The sequence below is a fragment of the Quercus robur genome, chromosome 9 (genome assembly GCF_932294415.1).
Source record: "Quercus robur chromosome 9, dhQueRobu3.1, whole genome shotgun sequence".
Taxonomy (NCBI): Eukaryota; Viridiplantae; Streptophyta; class Magnoliopsida; order Fagales; family Fagaceae; genus Quercus; species Quercus robur.
In genome coordinates, this window is record NC_065542.1 from 35,188,535 (window position 1) to 35,206,830 (window position 18,296).

At 37.7% G+C, this 18,296-nt stretch overlaps 2 protein-coding genes across 2 annotated transcripts; both read left to right on the plus strand.

The window, feature by feature from the left end:
- The first annotated feature begins 2,078 nt into the window (after window positions 1–2,078).
- LOC126698233 (kinesin-like protein KIN-4C) lies at window positions 2,079–12,411 on the plus strand. The gene is made up of 11 exons (XM_050395326.1): window positions 2,079–2,423; window positions 2,507–2,656; window positions 2,747–2,899; window positions 2,980–3,182; window positions 3,352–3,467; window positions 3,669–3,793; window positions 4,068–4,104; window positions 4,203–4,294; window positions 11,176–11,316; window positions 11,596–11,673; window positions 11,916–12,411. Exons 1-11 carry the CDS (start codon window positions 2,313–2,315, stop codon window positions 12,132–12,134), a joined length of 1,425 nt encoding a protein of 474 aa, XP_050251283.1. The 5' UTR covers window positions 2,079–2,312; the 3' UTR covers window positions 12,135–12,411.
- LOC126701011 (inactive exonuclease DIS3L2-like) lies at window positions 12,136–15,489 on the plus strand. The gene is made up of 3 exons (XM_050399159.1): window positions 12,136–12,540; window positions 14,213–14,284; window positions 14,409–15,489. The coding sequence occupies exons 1-3, from the start codon at window positions 12,136–12,138 to the stop codon at window positions 14,820–14,822; spliced, it is 891 nt and encodes a 296-aa protein (XP_050255116.1). The 3' UTR covers window positions 14,823–15,489.
- The last annotated feature ends 2,807 nt before the right edge of the window (window positions 15,490–18,296 follow it).

Here is an 18,296-nt window from a genome sequence, read left to right on the forward strand (position 1 = left end):
TAATCTTTTTAGTTGTTCGCTTGTGGATGTTGTTGATGTTTTCTTAACTGAGTTTAATGGTCTGTATTTAAACGGGAAGTGTCCTAAGACTATGTTTGTTCCTTAGTTTTCTTAATGCAACCCTCTTTTACCAAAAAATGAAAAAGAAAAAAAACAAAACTGAATTTTTCATGTCAATGTGTTAGGTTTCTTTTTGCTCTCTTGCCATGCACATAAGCTGAAATTATCATGTCATATGAATTTATTGAGTTTTGTTGATGATTCATATAAAGTTTAGGAGTCATATCCGCTACTTGCCCACATAAGTAATGAGAAAGGCTAGTGACGCATCCTTCAAAGGATATTGAAAAAATCTTAAGAATTTATAAGCATGTTCTCATTGAAATCCTTAGGTAGTCTTCTCTTTGGCGTTAATATGAGTTAGAAACACCTATTGAACCTAGGGGTGGCAAGAGTTTTCAACTTAAGAGAGAGAGAGAGAGAGAGAGATAATTTTTTTCCAATAATGCCCACTTGAAACTTTAAGAACCAAATGCGCTTTGAAACTTTAGGAACCAAATGGGTTTAAGGTAAACTTTAGGGAGCAACAATGTATTTTTGCCTGTATATTAAAATTACCAAACCACTCTTTTATACAATATATTTTTTTTAAAGGTCTAGATATTATACCGTTATTTAATTGATATGTCAATTTTTTAATTATTTATACTAATATTAATTTTGTTACCTCAAACATAAGGCAACTGTGATTCTTATCGAAACTCTCCATCATCTTTCAATAAAGCCCTAATAAGTGAAAATAAGGGAGCGTTTAGTAATATTGTTCTAGTAACATTGTTTGTATTTTTTAAAAATATGTGTGGGTGAAAAAGTCAGTAGAAATACGTGTAATGTTGTTTAAACACTGAAAACCGTTGTTTAAAATATCTTACCAAACACCTCTTAAGTTGTTGAAAACATCCCGAGTGGGAAAGGGGTTGGTAGTGGAAGTTTGAGGAAGGTTGAGATTTGACTTTAATTTTCAACGTTTTTGATGGCTCCGCTCCAGAGAATATGGGAAAATTCCTCAATATATATATATTTTTTAAAATTTTGTAATTCATCCATCATCGTGTGGGGGACACTACAGTGTTTCTCTTTGTTGATTCTGATTGGATGTATTTCTGCGATTATGGTTTATTTATGCATAGTGGAGGTTTATTAATCTTAAGGAAAGACTCATTAAGGAGAATTTATATTGACTGAAACGGTGATAATCATCATTATATTAACTTTTGTTGCCCATTTAATTTCGGCATAACCTTAGGTGATTGAAATTTATGAGAAATGTATATTTTACAATATTTTTACAATAAATTTTAAATGAAAAATTATTGTATGTCGTTACAAGTGAGTAAAAAAAAATATTTTAAGTTGTGAATTCAAATTAGAACTAATAATAACTTACCACCTATAATTTGTTGTGCAAGTATTGAAAAGTGTTGTAGACATAACACTTTTCTTAATTTATATTAAGGTAAAAGAAAAAAGGAAAATTTATAAGAGAGGTGTTTGGTACCTCCCCCTTCTTTTCTTTTCTTTTCTTTTTTTTTTTTTTTTTTTTTTTTTTTTTTTTCATTTTACCAAGGTAATAGAACGTTTGGTAGATTGCAATGGTAATTATATAAGAATGAGAATAAGTATTATAAAGGATAAAAAATGACATAATGTAATGCTTATTATAATTTATTTGTTTTTATTTTTCAAAAAAAATTATTCAAGTGCTAAAAACGGATGACCACTAATTTGTAGTAATAAAAAATATTTTTACAGTATTTTCAATAATAATTTTTAATTTTCAATAAAATAAACGGTATTTAAATGTATATGATGTGTTTAATATCAAAGAAACTAAAATAGTTATCAAGAAAAAAAAAAAAAAAAGTAAATAAATAAATAAATACATACTCTATATTAATGTATGTAAAGCCAAAATTGTACGAAGCTACTTTTAGCTTCAGCGGTAAAAGTTTAAAATAATTTTTTAATACCTACCCGTATTAATTAAAAGAACATTTCTTTCTCTTTTTTTTAGTCTTATTCTTTTCTCTCTCCCGTTGCTCTCCTTCTCTCTCTCTCTCTCCTCAGATCAGCTCTCAAGACTCTGAAACTCTCGAGCCCCTCTCGAACCCTCTCGAACCCTCTCAAACTCATTCTCAAAGTAATAGCAACAGTAACATTGTATTTCTCTCTCTCTGTTTGGTTTCGAAAAAAAAAAAACCCAAACAAAACCAAAAGCCCGTCGATCTCTCGCAATCTCTCTGGTTTTGGAGATGGAGAATTCGGAAGCGAGGAGTTCCCAACGCGTCCGAGTCGCGGTTAGTATCAGGCCAGATGACGGTACGGATTGCATTTCAGTGTTTCATGGTGAACCTCTGCCTCAGGTACTTGATTTTTTAAAAATTAGTTTTAATCTAATTTGATGATATGTGTATGATTGAGCTTGAAATTTGGTGTTCAAAATTAGGTGCAAATTGGTTCGAAGTCCTTCACCTTCGATTATGTTTATGGTGGTAGTACTGGCTCGCCTGCTTCTGCATTATACAAGGATTGTGTTTCTCCTCTTGTGGATGCACTATTCGATGGTCGTAATGCCACTGTTATTGCATATGGCCAGGTATAACTTTTTATTTTATCTTATAGAGTTAGAACACTCGAAAATATGTTTTGATACATTGCTGAGTTTACTCTGTTTATGTTTTTTAAGACGGGGTCGGGGAAGACGTACACCATGGGGACTAACTATTCAGGGAAGGGAAGTAATGTAGGAGTCATACCTAAAGTAATGGAAGACATATTCCAGAGAGTCGAAGTGATGAAAGATTCAAGAGAATTTGTTATTAGAGTCTCATTTATTGAGGTAAAAGAAATACTTCTACTTAGCTTGTTTCGTTTTGTTTCCTTTGCCTCACTACTTGATGTGGTATGATGTGATGACAGGTACTCACGAATAAAGTGTATGATTTGCTAGATCCAAATTTGCATGCAAGGGTTTCCTTACAAATTAGAGAAATTGATGGAGGAACAACAGTTGCTGGAGTCATCGAGGCAGAAGTTAGGACAGAAGAAGAGATGGCAACAAATCTATCTAACGGTTCCCACTCTCGTGCCACTGGGAGTACTGATATGAATGACCAATCAAGGTGAAAATTTCATAGTGATATATATTTTTGAAAAGTGTTGCCAATGAAAATCTCTAGCTTTGTAGTTTTGAATGAACATTTCATAATTTGAACTGTTGCCATACTTCATTATGTTGAAAGTTATATAATTTATAATGTTGAACTTCATGTTAACTTTTACCGTTTTCAGTGGCTCACATGCTATCTTTACAATTACTATGGAGCAAAAGAATTTTGCACACAATGAAGACATTGGTGATGACATCATATGTGCAAAACTGCTTCTAGTGGATCTCGCTGGTAAAGGTAGAGACTTGGTCTTGGGGTTTCAATCTGTTACAAAATGGTTTATAAGATAGTGGCAAGATGAACATCTATAGCTTTGTAGTTTTAAATTCTAAAATAGCCATCCATTGTGAATGTGATATATGGAATGATAAGTATGTTTCATCATTTAAATTGGAGTTTTTCCCATTTGTGTTTGTTTTAATAGTTTATTTGATGTAGGAACTTCTATCAATGAGGATTTATTGGCACTTGGCAAGGTGATAAGTGACTTGGGAGGTAAAAGGAAGAGGAAAGAAATATGTCACATTCCGTATCGTGATAGGAAGTTAACCCACTTGTTACAGGCAAGTGAATAAATATTTATTTTTCTTACTTAAATTGTAAGTATAATTTCTTAGAATTTGCTTGTACCAATGAAATTGGATCTGGTCATGGATTAGTACATTATATTTTACATAACACAAGAACACATAGTAAGAAGGTGTAATATGGAGACTGCCATAAGTACCAAAATAATGGAATAAGGGTTATTATTAACATTTTTTGGTATTTAAAGTGAAAATTTGACTGATTGTAAAAATTTCTCTCATGATTGTTTATTGAAATTTGAATATGTAGGATTCTCTTGGAGGAAACAGCAAAACGGTTATGATTGGTATGTGTCAATATACTTATTCAAGCATCTTAGATCTTTCTTTCTTGTAATTCCTCCTTTTTATTTTTAATGTTAACAATGTTTTGTATTGATTGAAGCTTGTGTACGTCCTGCCAACGCAAATCGTAAGGAAACCCTGAGCACATTGAAGTATGCAAATCATGCTCGCAACATTCAGAACAAGGCAGCTGTAAGTATTCTCTCAACATACTTTATTGGTTCAATCTACTGTTGAACTGTGTTTGTGGGCCTCTTAGATCCCATCTTTCTTAGGGTCTGGTCATGGAAATGGTAGAGTGTAACTATACATACATATATCAATCTATGTATGTATACATAGATTGATAACTATACATACATATTCTTTCATGGAAAAAAAAACATAAAAAAAACCAATAGAGATTAGAGAGAGGGTGGTGTGGGTAGTGGGAGTGGTAGGGGTAGGTGCACCAGAAGCATAAAAGAAGCAGATCCCCTTTTCTACAATCCAAACACATTTTCTGACCTACCGCTACCGCTACCAAATTTCTCTGTTGTTTTCTTCACTGTCGTGTCGTTTTCACCACCAAATAAGTCTGTTCTTGATAAAAGAAAACAAACACAGTGTCTGTGACATATGTCTCTTTGCTCTTTCTCTCGAGGATCATCATATTCATATCATGGATTTCTTACAGACAGTAGATACTCAGATTCTTGTGGGTGCAGCAGTGGCTCTTGTAGCCATTGTTGCTGCTGCTTTCTATATCTTTTCCTCCAACAAACCCAAAGGGTTATGGTAACAGGAAGCTAATGAAAGAGTCTTAAAGGAGTCATTGGGGGGGGGGGGGTTCGTAGCTTTCTCATTGAGTCTAAATCTTTTCAATTAGTTGTAGAGGAAGGGGGTCATTTTTTCTTATTAAGGATTTTTGAGAAGGGCAAGTTTGCCATGAGATCAGTTTTCATGAGCAAGAACGCAGCCCATTGGCTGATGTTTTGCATTGAACACTTTGTTGTTGGGAAGAGATTCAAGCAGTTTTTCACTCTTAGAGAGGCTGACACTGCTTTCTTTCTCCAATGGTGTTCCAATTCCTTAGGCCAGTTCTTGCTGCTATCTGAACTCAAAGCTGGTGGGACTAGGAGATCGATTATTGTACTAGAAGGCAATGAGAGATTTGGTTGGAGGGTTTTTGGTCTAGAACTAAGGAAATTGTTGTTTCCTTCTCAATATGCAGTGGGTGGAAATGGTCCCCCTAAATTCATTCCTTAGGCACGGAAGCATAAGCTGGAGGATCAAAACTCTAGAACTTTTGCTGAAGTTGTGCAAGGTTTTCATGGAAGAACTGAGGATAGAAAGCAGCTGTCACATCTTGGACTCACAGCCAAAGAGAAGTTTACACAGCTAGGAAAGAAGAAAAAAGGGGAGAATCTGAAACTCTTAGGTGCAAAAGTGGGAGAAATTCCAGTGAGCAAGTCTGGAAGGATGGAGGTGGTGGGAAGGATTTGGAGGGAGTAACGGTTGAGTGAGGTGGCTGAGGTGGGTCAGAAGAAGTTGGCAGATACTAGCTTACTTTCCCCAAGCTTTTTGAATTCAAAAGCTGATGTAAAGGGGAAGAAGTCTGATTTTAGGAGATCTTGCAGGGCAGGGGGAGGTCTTGTCATAGAGGTTGATGTGATAGGGAGGAGACGGGTCTCTTGGGTTAGAAAGAAAGGGGGAGTTTCTAAGATCAGAGGGGTGGCACGTGAAGTGGATTGGGAAGGCAACTCTGATGCTTCTAAGGTCCTTAATTGGGCTCCTCAAGGAACCAAACAGGATGCTTTTAGGCCTGGTTTGGGCCGTGGAACAAGCCCAGTGATGGGTTTTTCTTTCTCAGGCCCAAGTTTGTTTGAAAAGGGTGAGTGTTCTCTGGATGGGGAAGGTAAGTCAGCCCAGGTCTTGGCAATAGAGGCTTGTCCCAAGGCTCGTCACCAGCAAGGAGCGTCGGACCGGAGCGCCAAGCCTCTAGTGGTGGCCGACGGCCCCTTCGTCGTCGGTTCCAGCTCCGATGAGCTCTTGGAGCCACCGGGAAAGGACGCCGATCTCCCCACTGTCGGGACTGGGTCAGTTGGGTCTCCGTTGCAGCTAGTGGAGGTCGACGGCCCCTCCTCTGCCGGTTTCAGCTCCGACGAGCTTCCAATGACACCGGGAAAGGCCGGCGACCCCTGCACCGCCGGTTTTTGTTCCGGTTCTTGCTCCGGCGAGTCTTCGATCCCTCCGATCAAGGCTAGCGGCCCTTCCTCCGACGGAATTAATTCCGATGTGCATTCGGTGTCACCGGGTAAGGCTGATAAGGAGCCGTTGTGGTCATCGGCAGAGAGGTTTTTATCTGATTTATTTCTGAGTTTATCAAGGGCTGGGCTTGTGGGCTTGAGGGACAACATTGGGGCTGAAGGTGGCTGGGACAGTTGTGTCATCTCCAAGCCGAATGCTGCCCTTGAAATAGTGCAACCCAGTTCAGCGGTGACTCTCTCGAAGGCTTTATGTGCTGTTGCTTGGGTGAGTGATTTGGTGGAGGATGAACTGAACAACTCAGATATGGGTTTGGGGGGAGAGGATAGTTTATCAACTCCTCTGTTATCTATCACGTCCTTTGGGTTCCCTTTGGCAGCTGAGTTTAATTGGAGTAATGAGGCAGTGGAGAATGTGAACACATTGGATATCTCTAGATGGGTGAAGAACAGACTTCTTGGGTTTAGTAAACTGGTGGGGCTGCCTTTGTGCCGGCATGAGAACTTATGTATTGCCTTGCTACAAAAGATTGAGAGGGAGACGGAGGCTGCCAAAGAGTTGAACAGGAAAGCTACTGCTTCTAGAAAAGTTGTCATTTTTAAGGAGAAAGGGAAGAGAGAACTGAGGAATTTGCAATCCTCGGTTAATTATGATGGTAGGCAGCGTGCTGGCTGTTGAGTTTTTGGTCAGTGGGGGTGTTTTTGTCTTTATGAATTTGAAAATTCTTTCTTGGAATGTTAGGGGTCTGAATGACGGTCGGAAACGTTTGATAGTGAAAAATTTATTGCGTAATTGGAAGTGTGATGTTATCTGCCTTCAAAAAACTAAGCTTGCTGGCCTGGACAGACAGTTGGTTGGTAGCTTATGGAGTTGTCTTTTTATGGATTGGGTGGCGCTAGATGCTGTCCAGACGGCGGGTGGGGTTTTGCTGATGTGGGATAGGAGGGTTTTAGAGAGGTCGGAGTGTTTGGTGGGCTCTTTCTCTGTGTCTGTTCGGTGGCGTGGGGTGGGGGACGGTTTCACTTGGGCGTGTTCGGGGGTTTATGGCCCAGTTGATAGCAATGAGAGGGGTCTAATGTGGGACGAGTTGGTTGGTGTTTAGAAATATTGGAATGTCCCTTGGTGTTGCATCGGGGATTTTAATATTGTTCATTTCCCTAGCGAGCGGTTGGGTTATTCTCGTCTTACTACGGCCATGGAACTCTTTTCGGAGTTCATTGGGGATCTTAACTTGATTGACTTGCCTCTGGAGGGTGGGAGATATACTAGGTCTAGTGGTTCAGATCAGCCCTCGATGTCTAGGATAGACAGAGTTTTGGTGTCTCATGATTGGGAGGAGCACTTCTCGGATGTGACCCAACGGATTTTACCTCGTCCTGTTTCAGATCATTTCCCAATTCTTGTGGAGGTAGGGGGAATGGCGAGGGGTAAAAGTCCGTTTAGGTTTGAGAATATGTGGCTAAAGTCGGATGGGTTTATAGATAGAGTTCATTCTTGGTGGAATCGTCATTCCTCCTCTAGTACTCCTAGCTTTGTGTTTGCCAAAAAGCTGAAGGCTTTGAAAGGAGATATCATTCAGTGGAACCGGTTGGAGTTTGGTCATGTTGGGCGCAAAAAGTCTCATTTATTAGAGGCTCTGAAATCCTTTGATGTCAAGGAAGGGGAATTTGGCCTCTCTGATGCTGAGGCTTGTGAGAGAGATGTGATGAGATCTGAAGTTAAGAATCTTCTCTCTTTGGAAGAAATCTCTTGGAGACAGAAATCAAGGATGCTATGGATTAAGGAAGGAGATAATAATACTAAATTTTTCCATAGGGTGGCTAATTCCCGCAAAAGGTATAATAATCTGAGTATTCTGGAGGTGGATGGGGTGATCTATGAGGAGGAATCCGAGGTGGCTGCCCAGGTAGTAAACTTTTATAAAAATCTGTATCAGGAGACGGAGGAGTGGAGGCCTTTTGTGGAAGGTTTGGAGTTTGATCAGATAGATGGGTCGGAGAGGGGTTGGCTTGAAAGGAGGTTTGAGAAGGAGGAAATTCTTTTAGCCGTTAACGAGCTAGCTGGAGATAAAGCTCCAGGTCCAGACGGCTTCTCTATGGCCTTTTTCCACCATTGTTGGAGAGTGGTGGAAAGGGATGTCCTAGCAGTTTTTGAGGAGTTCTATCAACATAGTAAGTTTGAGAAATCTTTGAATACTACCTCTTAGTTCTCATTCCTAAGAAGAATGATGCTTCCAATATTCGAGATTTCAGGCCTATTAGCTTGGTGGGGAGCATGTACAAGATCCTATCTAAGGTTTTGGCGAATCGTTTGAAACCGGTCTTAGATCATCTGATTTCTGAGTATCAGAATAGTTTTGTGGGAGGAAGACAGATTCTTGACTCAGTTCTTATTGCCAATGAGTGTGTTGATAGTCGAGTGAAGAGTAAGATCCCGGGGGTTATTTGTAAGCTAGACATTGAGAAAGCTTACGATCATGTGAATTGGGAGGCTCTTTTGGACCTTTTGAAGAGAATGGGCTTCGGGGAGAAGTGGTGTAGATGGATCCGCATTTGTATCTCGACGGTCCAGTTTTCTATTTTGATTAATGGGGATCCTGCTGACTTTTTTGGGAGCACGAGGGGTCTGAGGCAAGGGGATCCGCTATCTCCTTTGTTATTTCTAGTCATGATGGAGGTCTTGAGTAGGATGTTGAAAAGAGTTGAAGGTGCTGGCCTGATTAGGGGTTTCAAGGCTGTTGGAAGACGGGGTGAAAGGGAATGTGTCTCGCACCTTCTATTTGCGGATGATACTATCTTGTTTTGTGATGCGGAAGTGGAGCAGATCCTTCATGTGCGGATGCTTCTCTTCTGTTTTCAGGTTGTGACTGGTTTGAAGGTTAATGTCCTGAAGAGTGAGATGGTTCCAGTAGGGGAGGTTAATAATATTCATGACTTGGCAGAGATTTTGGGTTGTCGGATTGGGTCCTTGCCTATGACCTACCTTGGTATGCCGTTGGGGGCTTCTCATAAATCCCCCTCTATTTGGAATCCTATCTTGGAGAAAGATTAATCGGAGGTTAGCCGGGTGGAAGAAGTTGTATTTGTCAAAAGGTGGAAGATTGACGCTGCTCAAGAGTACGCTTTCCAGCCTTCCTACTTACTATTTATCTCTCTTCACCATACCGTCACATGTGGCTAATAAAATTGAGAAGATTCAGAGGGACTTCCTGTGGGGGGAGTCGAAGGTTCATTTGGTGGGGTGGGATAAGGTGTGTGCTCCTAAGGTTAATGGTGGCTTGGGTATCAGGAAACTAACTACCTTTAATAAAGCTTTACTTGGGAAGTGGTTATGGCGGTTTGGGGTTGAGGAGACTCGTCTTTGGAGGAGGGTTGTAGCTTTGAAGTTTGGGGAAGAGTGGGGGGGTTGGTCTTCCAAGTTGGGTAGGGGTGTTCATGGGTGTGGTTTATGGAGAAGTATCCGAAAAGGTTGGGAGGTTTTTAGCAAGTTTATCCGGTTTGAGATAGGGGTGGGGGATAGAGTGAAGTTTTGGACAGATCAGTGGTGTGGGGACTCTCCACTTCATCTTTCCTTCCCGGTTGTGTATGGGATTGTTTCTAATAGAGAGGCTTCTGTGGCCTTGTCTCTCGAAGATTGGGGACCGAGGCTCGTAGAAGTTGGAAGGTTCCTTTTCTTAGGGACCCTAATGATTGGGAGATGGGAGAGGTGGATGAATTTCTCCATACCTTGGATTCTTGTTTACCTCACTCCGAGCAAGGAGACCGCATGGTTTGGAAATTGTCGAAGAAGGGGGATTTCAACATTCACTCCTTTTACGACAAGCTTCGAAGCCCCTTTCCTTTTACTTTTCCTTGGAAAGGTATTTCGAAGGTTAAGGCCCCTACGCACGTCTCTTTCTTTGTTTGGACGGCTGCTTGGGAGAAGATTCTTACAGGGGACACTTTGTGGTGTAGAGGCTTTGAGCTGGTTGATTGGTGTATTATGTGTCGTTGTAATGGGGAGACGGTGAATCATTTGCTTCTCCATTGTGAAAAAGCTTATAAGTTGTGGAGCTTGATTTTCAGATCTTTTGGGATTTCTTGGGTCTTGCCTAGATCGGTTGCAGAAATGCTCTTCAGTTGGTGGAACTGGTTTGGAAAGCATTCTTCTAGCATTTGGAATTTAGCTCCGTTGTGCCTAATGTGGTGTATTTGGAGGGAGCGGAATTGGCAAACTTTTGAGGACAGGGACAAATCCGATGACCAGTTGCTCGCTTATTTTTGTGGTTCTCTTTTTGATTGGTCTAGGGCTTGGGGACTCACCTCTAGTGATTCCCTCCCTTTGTTCCTTTGTTCTCTCCTTTGTATTTAGTTCTTTGTTGCTTTCTGCTTGTTTTCTAGTTCTCTTTTCTTTTTCTGTTTGTTTCTCTCTCTGTATTGTCTGTTCTGCCTCTGCTTTCATGAGGTAGTTTTCTTAATATACTTCATTATTACTTATCAAAAAAAAAACATACATATTCTTTCCTAGAAAGAGATTTTTCTCCATTATTAATTTGCTGTCCAAGAACTGTTTTGGTAACCACATTATCATTGAGTGCAGCATACTGAAACCGGGTAATTTCTCTCTAGTTGATTGCTTAAAAAATCAAAACAATATAAATTGAAGATATTAAATATAATAAAAAAGCAGATATTTGTCTAACAAAGTTGCCTGTGTATAGTTGGCTGTCGTTCTTATCATCATTGTATGTTACCTTTAATGTGCTTAGGTGTAGGGCTTTCACTGTTATTTCATACTTTTTTTTATTTTTTATTTTTTTATTTTTATTTTTTATAATTACATGCCAGGTTTTGCCACAAAAAACAAAAAAAGCTTCCATGTCTACAAAACGTTGCATTGACTGTAGAGAAAAGGACTCAGAAATAAGAGATTTGAAGGAAAAGGTTCTGAAGTTGGAGATGGACAAAGCAGAACTTATACATTCACTGGTAAGTGCATTACGGTACCTCTAATCTGACCATGAGTAATATATCTTGGGAGAGGGAAAAAACAAATAGTGATACAATCTACATATATACATAATCTATTGGATTTGGGTGGGCCATCTATTTCATTAAATTGGATTTGGATCTATATAGCTATACTTCTTAAGTGACATCATACGTTGTTAAACTATCCTTTTGACTTTCTTGGACATGGTTGTCTGTTATTTTTCTTATTATTATTATTATTATTATTATTTTTTTTTCATTTCTACTTTGCAATAGAATGTCTCGAAGAAAAGGAGAATGGCAACGGATGGGGACCTAAACAATGAAGGGCATAAGAATGACTTGCGCAACCAGGTAGGCGCACCCTTCTCTTCTTTTTAACAATCAGCCAAAAAATAGTTTGCTTTTTTTTTTTTTTTTTTTTTTGGTATTTTACTTGCTGAATTATGCTATACATGATTTCCAGTCACATATTATTGGTTAATTGTTTCTATTGCTGTTCCTTTTTTTTTTTTTTTTACCATTAGCCAAAAACTGTTTGCTTCTTTTCTTCTTTTTTTTTTTTTTTGGCTGAATTATTCTATACATGATTTTAGGGCTACAGGAGCTCCTCTAGATCAGAAGACATGGATACATCTGAATCAGAATATTTGGATGATTCGGATGATGATGATTGGCCACAGCAGCTCCTCCATTGCAGCTCTTGCAGTAAAAACTCTTCTTGCAAAACAATGAGATGCACATGCCATGCTTCTGGATGTAGTTGTGGGGCTTTGTGTGCTTGTTTACCTAGTAAGTGTGCCAACCGCAGTTGAAATGGAGCTGGTAGCTGCACGAATTGAAGAATGGGATGAAGAAAAACGCTACACTCATTTTACTTCACCTCTGCGTCGGTATCCTGATATTATAGTGCACTGGACACTGGCTGCAGCCATAGAGGCTGAGGAGTTGTACTTGAATTATCGAGGATCTCTGCCAAAAGTTAGCAGGGGAGAGAAAGTAGCAAGAAGATGTTTCACTTGTATTCATTTTGATAGAGATGCTGCGGAATCCCTGGAAGGTAAGAAAGCACTGTCAGCTGCAGCAGTAAAGCATGGAGTTCCCTGCTCTGAATCACTTGCAGATGTTGCTGCTTATTGCAATGAAAGAAAGCAGGCTAGCGGGCATGTGAAGGATGCCTGTGACAAGCTCTACATGTGGGTCCTGCTAAAGAAAAAAAAGGTATTTTTTATTCTTCCTTCAGCGCAATTTTAATTTGCAGTCCTCTTTCGTTAACCTTTAAAAACAAATTATTACCACTGGTGGATTGTGATTGTGGAAAGATGTTAGTGCATCACTAAGGTGCTACTTTGTCCTACATTAAATGCTGCATTCACTTTGGGATTTGTTATCTATGTCTGCCTTTGTCATACCTCCTGCCACCATACTCTGTATTTACATATTTCATATCTTATACTTGCATCATGATTTTTGTTATCTTTAACTTGAATTCCAATGTGTGTGTGTATATATATAGATCCTTAGTATTTGGCAGGAATGCTACAACCAAGTACCCTCACTATGTGAAATGTGTTCACCCTCATTCTCTTCATGAGTAGCTTTCTATCAGACTTGATAGTTTAATAATTCAAAGCATTGTACTGTAACTACTGTTCCAATCTTGAAGTGTGCATTCTTAATTAGAAGCTTAATGTAAAATCTAAGAAGCACAGACACTGACATGACATGAGACAAGGCAACACTGCAATTCTTAAAAAACTAGGACATGACATTGTAGGGACATGGTAACTAATTAATTATTTTTAGGTATTTTAGGGTGTAATTTATTAGTAGCAATCACATTTTTATTAATTTTATCTACAAATAATTCAACTTCAAACATAAATAAAAAATGCAACTAAATAATAATTTTTGACAATAAAATATTGTATTTTTAACAGTAAATTGACCATAATGTACTAATAAATAATAATTTTAACAGAAGATTTATATTTTATAACAATTAATAATAAAAAATGAATAAAATCCAAAAACTTAACCAGACTATAATTTATTGGTAACTAACAATCTTAAGGATTTAACCAAAAATGAAATTACAATTTAAAACCCCTTGTCTTGATAGATACGAGAGAATAGAAATCTCTAGAAACAAAAACAAAAATAAAATAAAATAATTTTTTTTTTTTTTTAATAAAAAAGTCAAAAACATTAGAGTAGAGAACAAGGCCAGGTGGGCGAGACCGCAAGAGAGATGTAAAGTTGATGGTGAGGAGTGATCTGCAACAACTTTGAGAAATCTGATGGAGGTGCAATGGTCCTTTTGGGTCACTGATCTGACACTGAGGATGGCCAACAAGGTGCGATGCTGCTGTTTGGATGATCTGGCAGTGAGAAAGCCAAGGATGGCTGGTAGCGCAACACAGAGAGAGTGTGTGAGAGAACTGGGGAGCTGTTTGAGAGTGTGAAAGAGAGGGAAGTTTGTTTTGAAAAGTTTTGTTCTACAGATTGATGATTGTTATCATGGTAGACTGGTAGGGAAGAAAATCATTGATTTTTAGTTATTTATTTTTTTAATTGTCAGCTGTGTTGAGAGTGGGCTGCAACCATGTCGAGCCCGTGTCCCAATTAAAAAATAATTTTTTTGGTCGGACACTCCACAGGCGGGCATGTAAGCAGCCATGTCTGACACACACACACACAACCATTTTCGTCGCATCCATGCGTCCTAGTATAAAATAACCAGTAAAATTTTATCAGTCTGATTAAGCCAAATACTTTGAATTCAAGTTGGTATTATGGTTGTTTAGGCATTGCTCTCTTTGTTATGTTCATCCTGAGTGTTTCAGTGTTTGGATTGTGCTTCATGTTTGGCCTATCTATTGTCCTACTGCAGATTTTATTTTCAGAAGCAAGAGTATTGGGTCTTGGGCCAAGATTCATGTCCATTTATATTCAAAAGCTAGCTGTAAGTTGTTTCTGACTTCTATCTTCCTTAATTAAAAACCCTCTCTCTCTGTCACTCTCCCCCTTTTTTTTCCCATTTGTTTTTCTCTGTGCTGCCCTTAATTTTTATCCTGTCATTCTATCAGATTGAGCGCCGGATATATTATGATGAAGTAGAAGGCTTGACTGTAGAATGGCTGGAGACTACTTCCACATTGGTGCTTAGTTTAGCTAACAAACGCTCTTCTAGGAGAGGTGGCCCTGGTAAATGGAGGGCACTTGAAGACATTGCATTTGTTGTAAGTCCATGTGATGTGAAAATTGAACTGGGGGTGTTTGGAGGGAGTTCTAGTGAACAGGTAGGTGATACTGGTGTTGCTGCTCAGGCTTCAGAGCCCATTTGCAAATCTGTCATTTCAAATACTGAAGTTGATCCTGGAGTTTTCCCCCTCACAGTGCATCTCCTTTCAACCATTCCTGTAGTACTTCATGCAGTAGGTGGGGATGATGATCCCCTACATATTGGGGCAAGGCTTTACCTGAGCTCATATCTAAGGTAACTTGGGTGTTTGGTAGTGTCAAACTACTGCAACTGAAGGAGACTCTGTGGAGATGAAGATAACAGAGCTTTGTATGGAATGGGCAAGCTCTGTTGTAGATATGAATTAGTGTATAGTTCACAAGAGTTTTAGAAGAGAGAAAAATTTGTGGTTTAAGTCTGGTGATGCTCTATGAATCTATGATGCTAAAATGGTGGCGTAGCTGTAGATAATGGTGGAGGTTTTCGTTGTGGCTTTTACTTAAGTGGTTTTTCTGTTTTTTTAACAGATGCAGCTTGCTGGAATAGGCCCTTGTTTTTGTAGGCCAGTTCCATCCAATATTTTACTTGTTGAAAATCTACCTTCAACTTGGGATTTGAGCTTCGAAGCCAAATTCATGCTGTATTTTTCTCCTTCTGACTGCAGCCCAATATATTTTTTGATTTTGGGTGGTCGGATCTAGTAACTTCAATTTGGTATGTTATTGCCTTTATTGTATTTTGAACTGTTAAAACTGGGTGACTGGCAGTAGCTCCCTGTCAGAATAATGTGTTGTCTTTTTTCCCTAGGTGAAAACTTGAACTGGAACTGTAATCATCTTTTGAAGTGCTGCTTGGCTTGTATTTCAGCTCAAGCGTGCAGCAGCACATAGATCTCTTATTAATGGATATTTTTTGTTGGGTATTAATTTAACAGTTTCTTTGAAATATTAGGGGTGACAAATGGGCAGGTTGGGTCATAAATGGGTTGAGTGTATAATTACCCATTTATTCATCTATGACTCGTTTATATATAAATTAATTATCCATTACCAACCCAATTCATTTAATTAATAGTAATCCACCAATTTAATCCAATATGACCCAAATACCTCTTAAACTACTTGAATACCCTCTTGACCTCCAAAATTACCAAAATCCTCTTAAATACCCAAAATGGCACAAATATCCCTACACTTCCAAAATTACCAATATACCCTTGGACATCCAAAATTATATCCAAAGTCTCTAAAATGAGCAAAATATTGTCAAAATCTTTAAAATGAGCAAAATACCTATGAAATATCTAAAATAATCAAAATACCCCTGATATTTCTAAAATTACCAAATATGCTCAAAAATTACTAAAATGACCAAAATATTCCCAAAATCTCTAAAATGAGCAAAATACTCATGAAACTTCTGAAATGATCAAAATGCTCCCGATATTTCTAAAATTACCAAATATAGTTAAAAACTATTAAAATGACCAAAATATCTCCAAAATCTTTAAAATGAGCAAAATGCCCCCTAAACCTAAAAAAATGACCAAAATACCTCTAAAACTTTAAAATTACGAAAAATACCGGTAAAATCTAAAAGATGACCAAAATATCTCCAATACCTAGAAAATGACTAAAATATCCCCGAAACTTGAGAAAATTACCAAATTACCCTGTAACCTAAAAAATGACTGAAAAACTCCCGAAATCTATAAAATGACCAAAATACCCCAAAAACTTAAAAAAGACCAAAATACCCTGAAAACTAAAAAATGACTAAAATACTCCCCTAAAACCTAAAAATGATCAAAATACCCTAAAAATGATCGAAATATCCTTGAAACTTAAAAATTAGCAAAATACACCCTAAAACTAAAAAAATACCAAAATCCCCCCTAAACCTAAAAAATGACTGAAATACCTTCAAAACCTAAAAAATGACTGAAATACTTCCAAAACCTAAAAAATTACCAAAATACCTTGAAACCTAAAAAATGATCGAAATATCCCAAAACCTAAAAAATGACCAAAATAACCCTAAAACCTAAAAAATCGATCGATAAAAACCCCTGAAACCTAAATTATGACCAAAATACCCCTAAACATGTAAGATGACCGAAATACACCTGAAACATCTAAAACTACCAAAATAGAGGTTTGGGGTATTTTGGATGTTTTGAGAATATGTTCGACAAATTAAAGGTTCTAAGAGTATTTCAATCATTTTATAGGTTTTGAGGGAATTTCGGTAATTTTTTAGGTTACAAGGGAATTTCAATAATTTTTTCGGTTTTGGGGTTATTTTGATCTTTTTTTCGATTTTAAGGGTATTTCAATAATTTTTTAGGTTATGAGGGTATTTTTGTCATCTTTTAGGGTTTTAAGGGTATTTCAATAATCTTTAGATTTTTTTTTTGGTTATTTCGGTAAATTTCTAGGTTTCAGAAGTATTTTGGTAATTTTTAGGTTTTGGGGTATTTCAGCAATTTTTTAGGGTTCAAGGGTATTTTGGTCATTTTCTTGGATTTTGGATTTTGGGGGTATTTTGATAATTTTCAAGTTTTGGGGGTATTTTGGTAATTTCTAGGTTTTGGGGGGGATTTTGGTCATTTTTTGGGTTTCAGGAGTATTTTGGTCAATTTTTTTGGTTTTGGTTTTAGGGGTATTTTTGTCATTTTTTGGGGTTTGGGGTATCTTGGTAATTTTAGGTTTCAGGGTATTTTGGTCATTTTTTTTTGGGTTTTTAGGGTATTTTGGTAATTTTTAGGTTTTGAGGGTATTTTGGTCATTTTCTAGGTTTCAGGAGTATTTTGATCATTTTCTAGAAATTTAGATTTTATGTTGTTTATTTTAAATTTTAGATGAGTTTTTTAGTGGGTATTGGTGGGCTTATCCATTAAGATCTATATAATTAAATAACCTAATGGGTCTGTACCAATTTAGCCCAAATATTCAAATGCATTGGGTTAAGACTTGTCCAAATTAGGTGAGTAATGATGGGTGGGTTCATGGATATGGATAAAAATTGCCACCTCTACTGAATAGTGATTCACTATTACCTTGTACGACATTGTACCAAAGATAAAAAGCAATTCTAATTAGTTTTTTATGCCAAGTTTTTGAAGAAGATACTTGTAGGTTGTAGTTTCCACCTCAAGCTTCTTGTTTATGAGGTCCTACAAAGCTTGGGGTATTATTTGGACGCCCCCCCCCCCTTCTCAAAAGAGATAGATGAACGAAAACTTAAATATTTTACTCTCCTTAAATTCGTAAGTTGTGTAATATGAAATTTATAAAAGGCATAAATTAATCAATATCAAATGGATATGTGGAGAACCCCCCACCCCTACTCTCCAAAACTCCCGGCCTCCAAAAGAGGTGGAAAAAAGAGAGAATATTATTTCAAAATATCTAAAGGTTTTTGCTAAGTTGGGGGCACTAGTTAAGTATGAATAATCTTGTTTTTTGGTTTCGTGCTTGTATATTAATGTGGTAATAAATATGAGAATAAATTAGAACGTGTAAATACACTGGTTTACACCCTCTAATAATAATAATGTGACATGTCATATTTTTACTATATAAAATATAGAGCACGATGCACACAAATACACAATTATACCCTCAAAAATACATAATATAATAAAAATTAAAACCCACATGACCAGAAAATCAAAGCTCAAACTCATTGTGTGGACAACCAGCCCAACAATGAGCCGTTGGTGATGGTGACG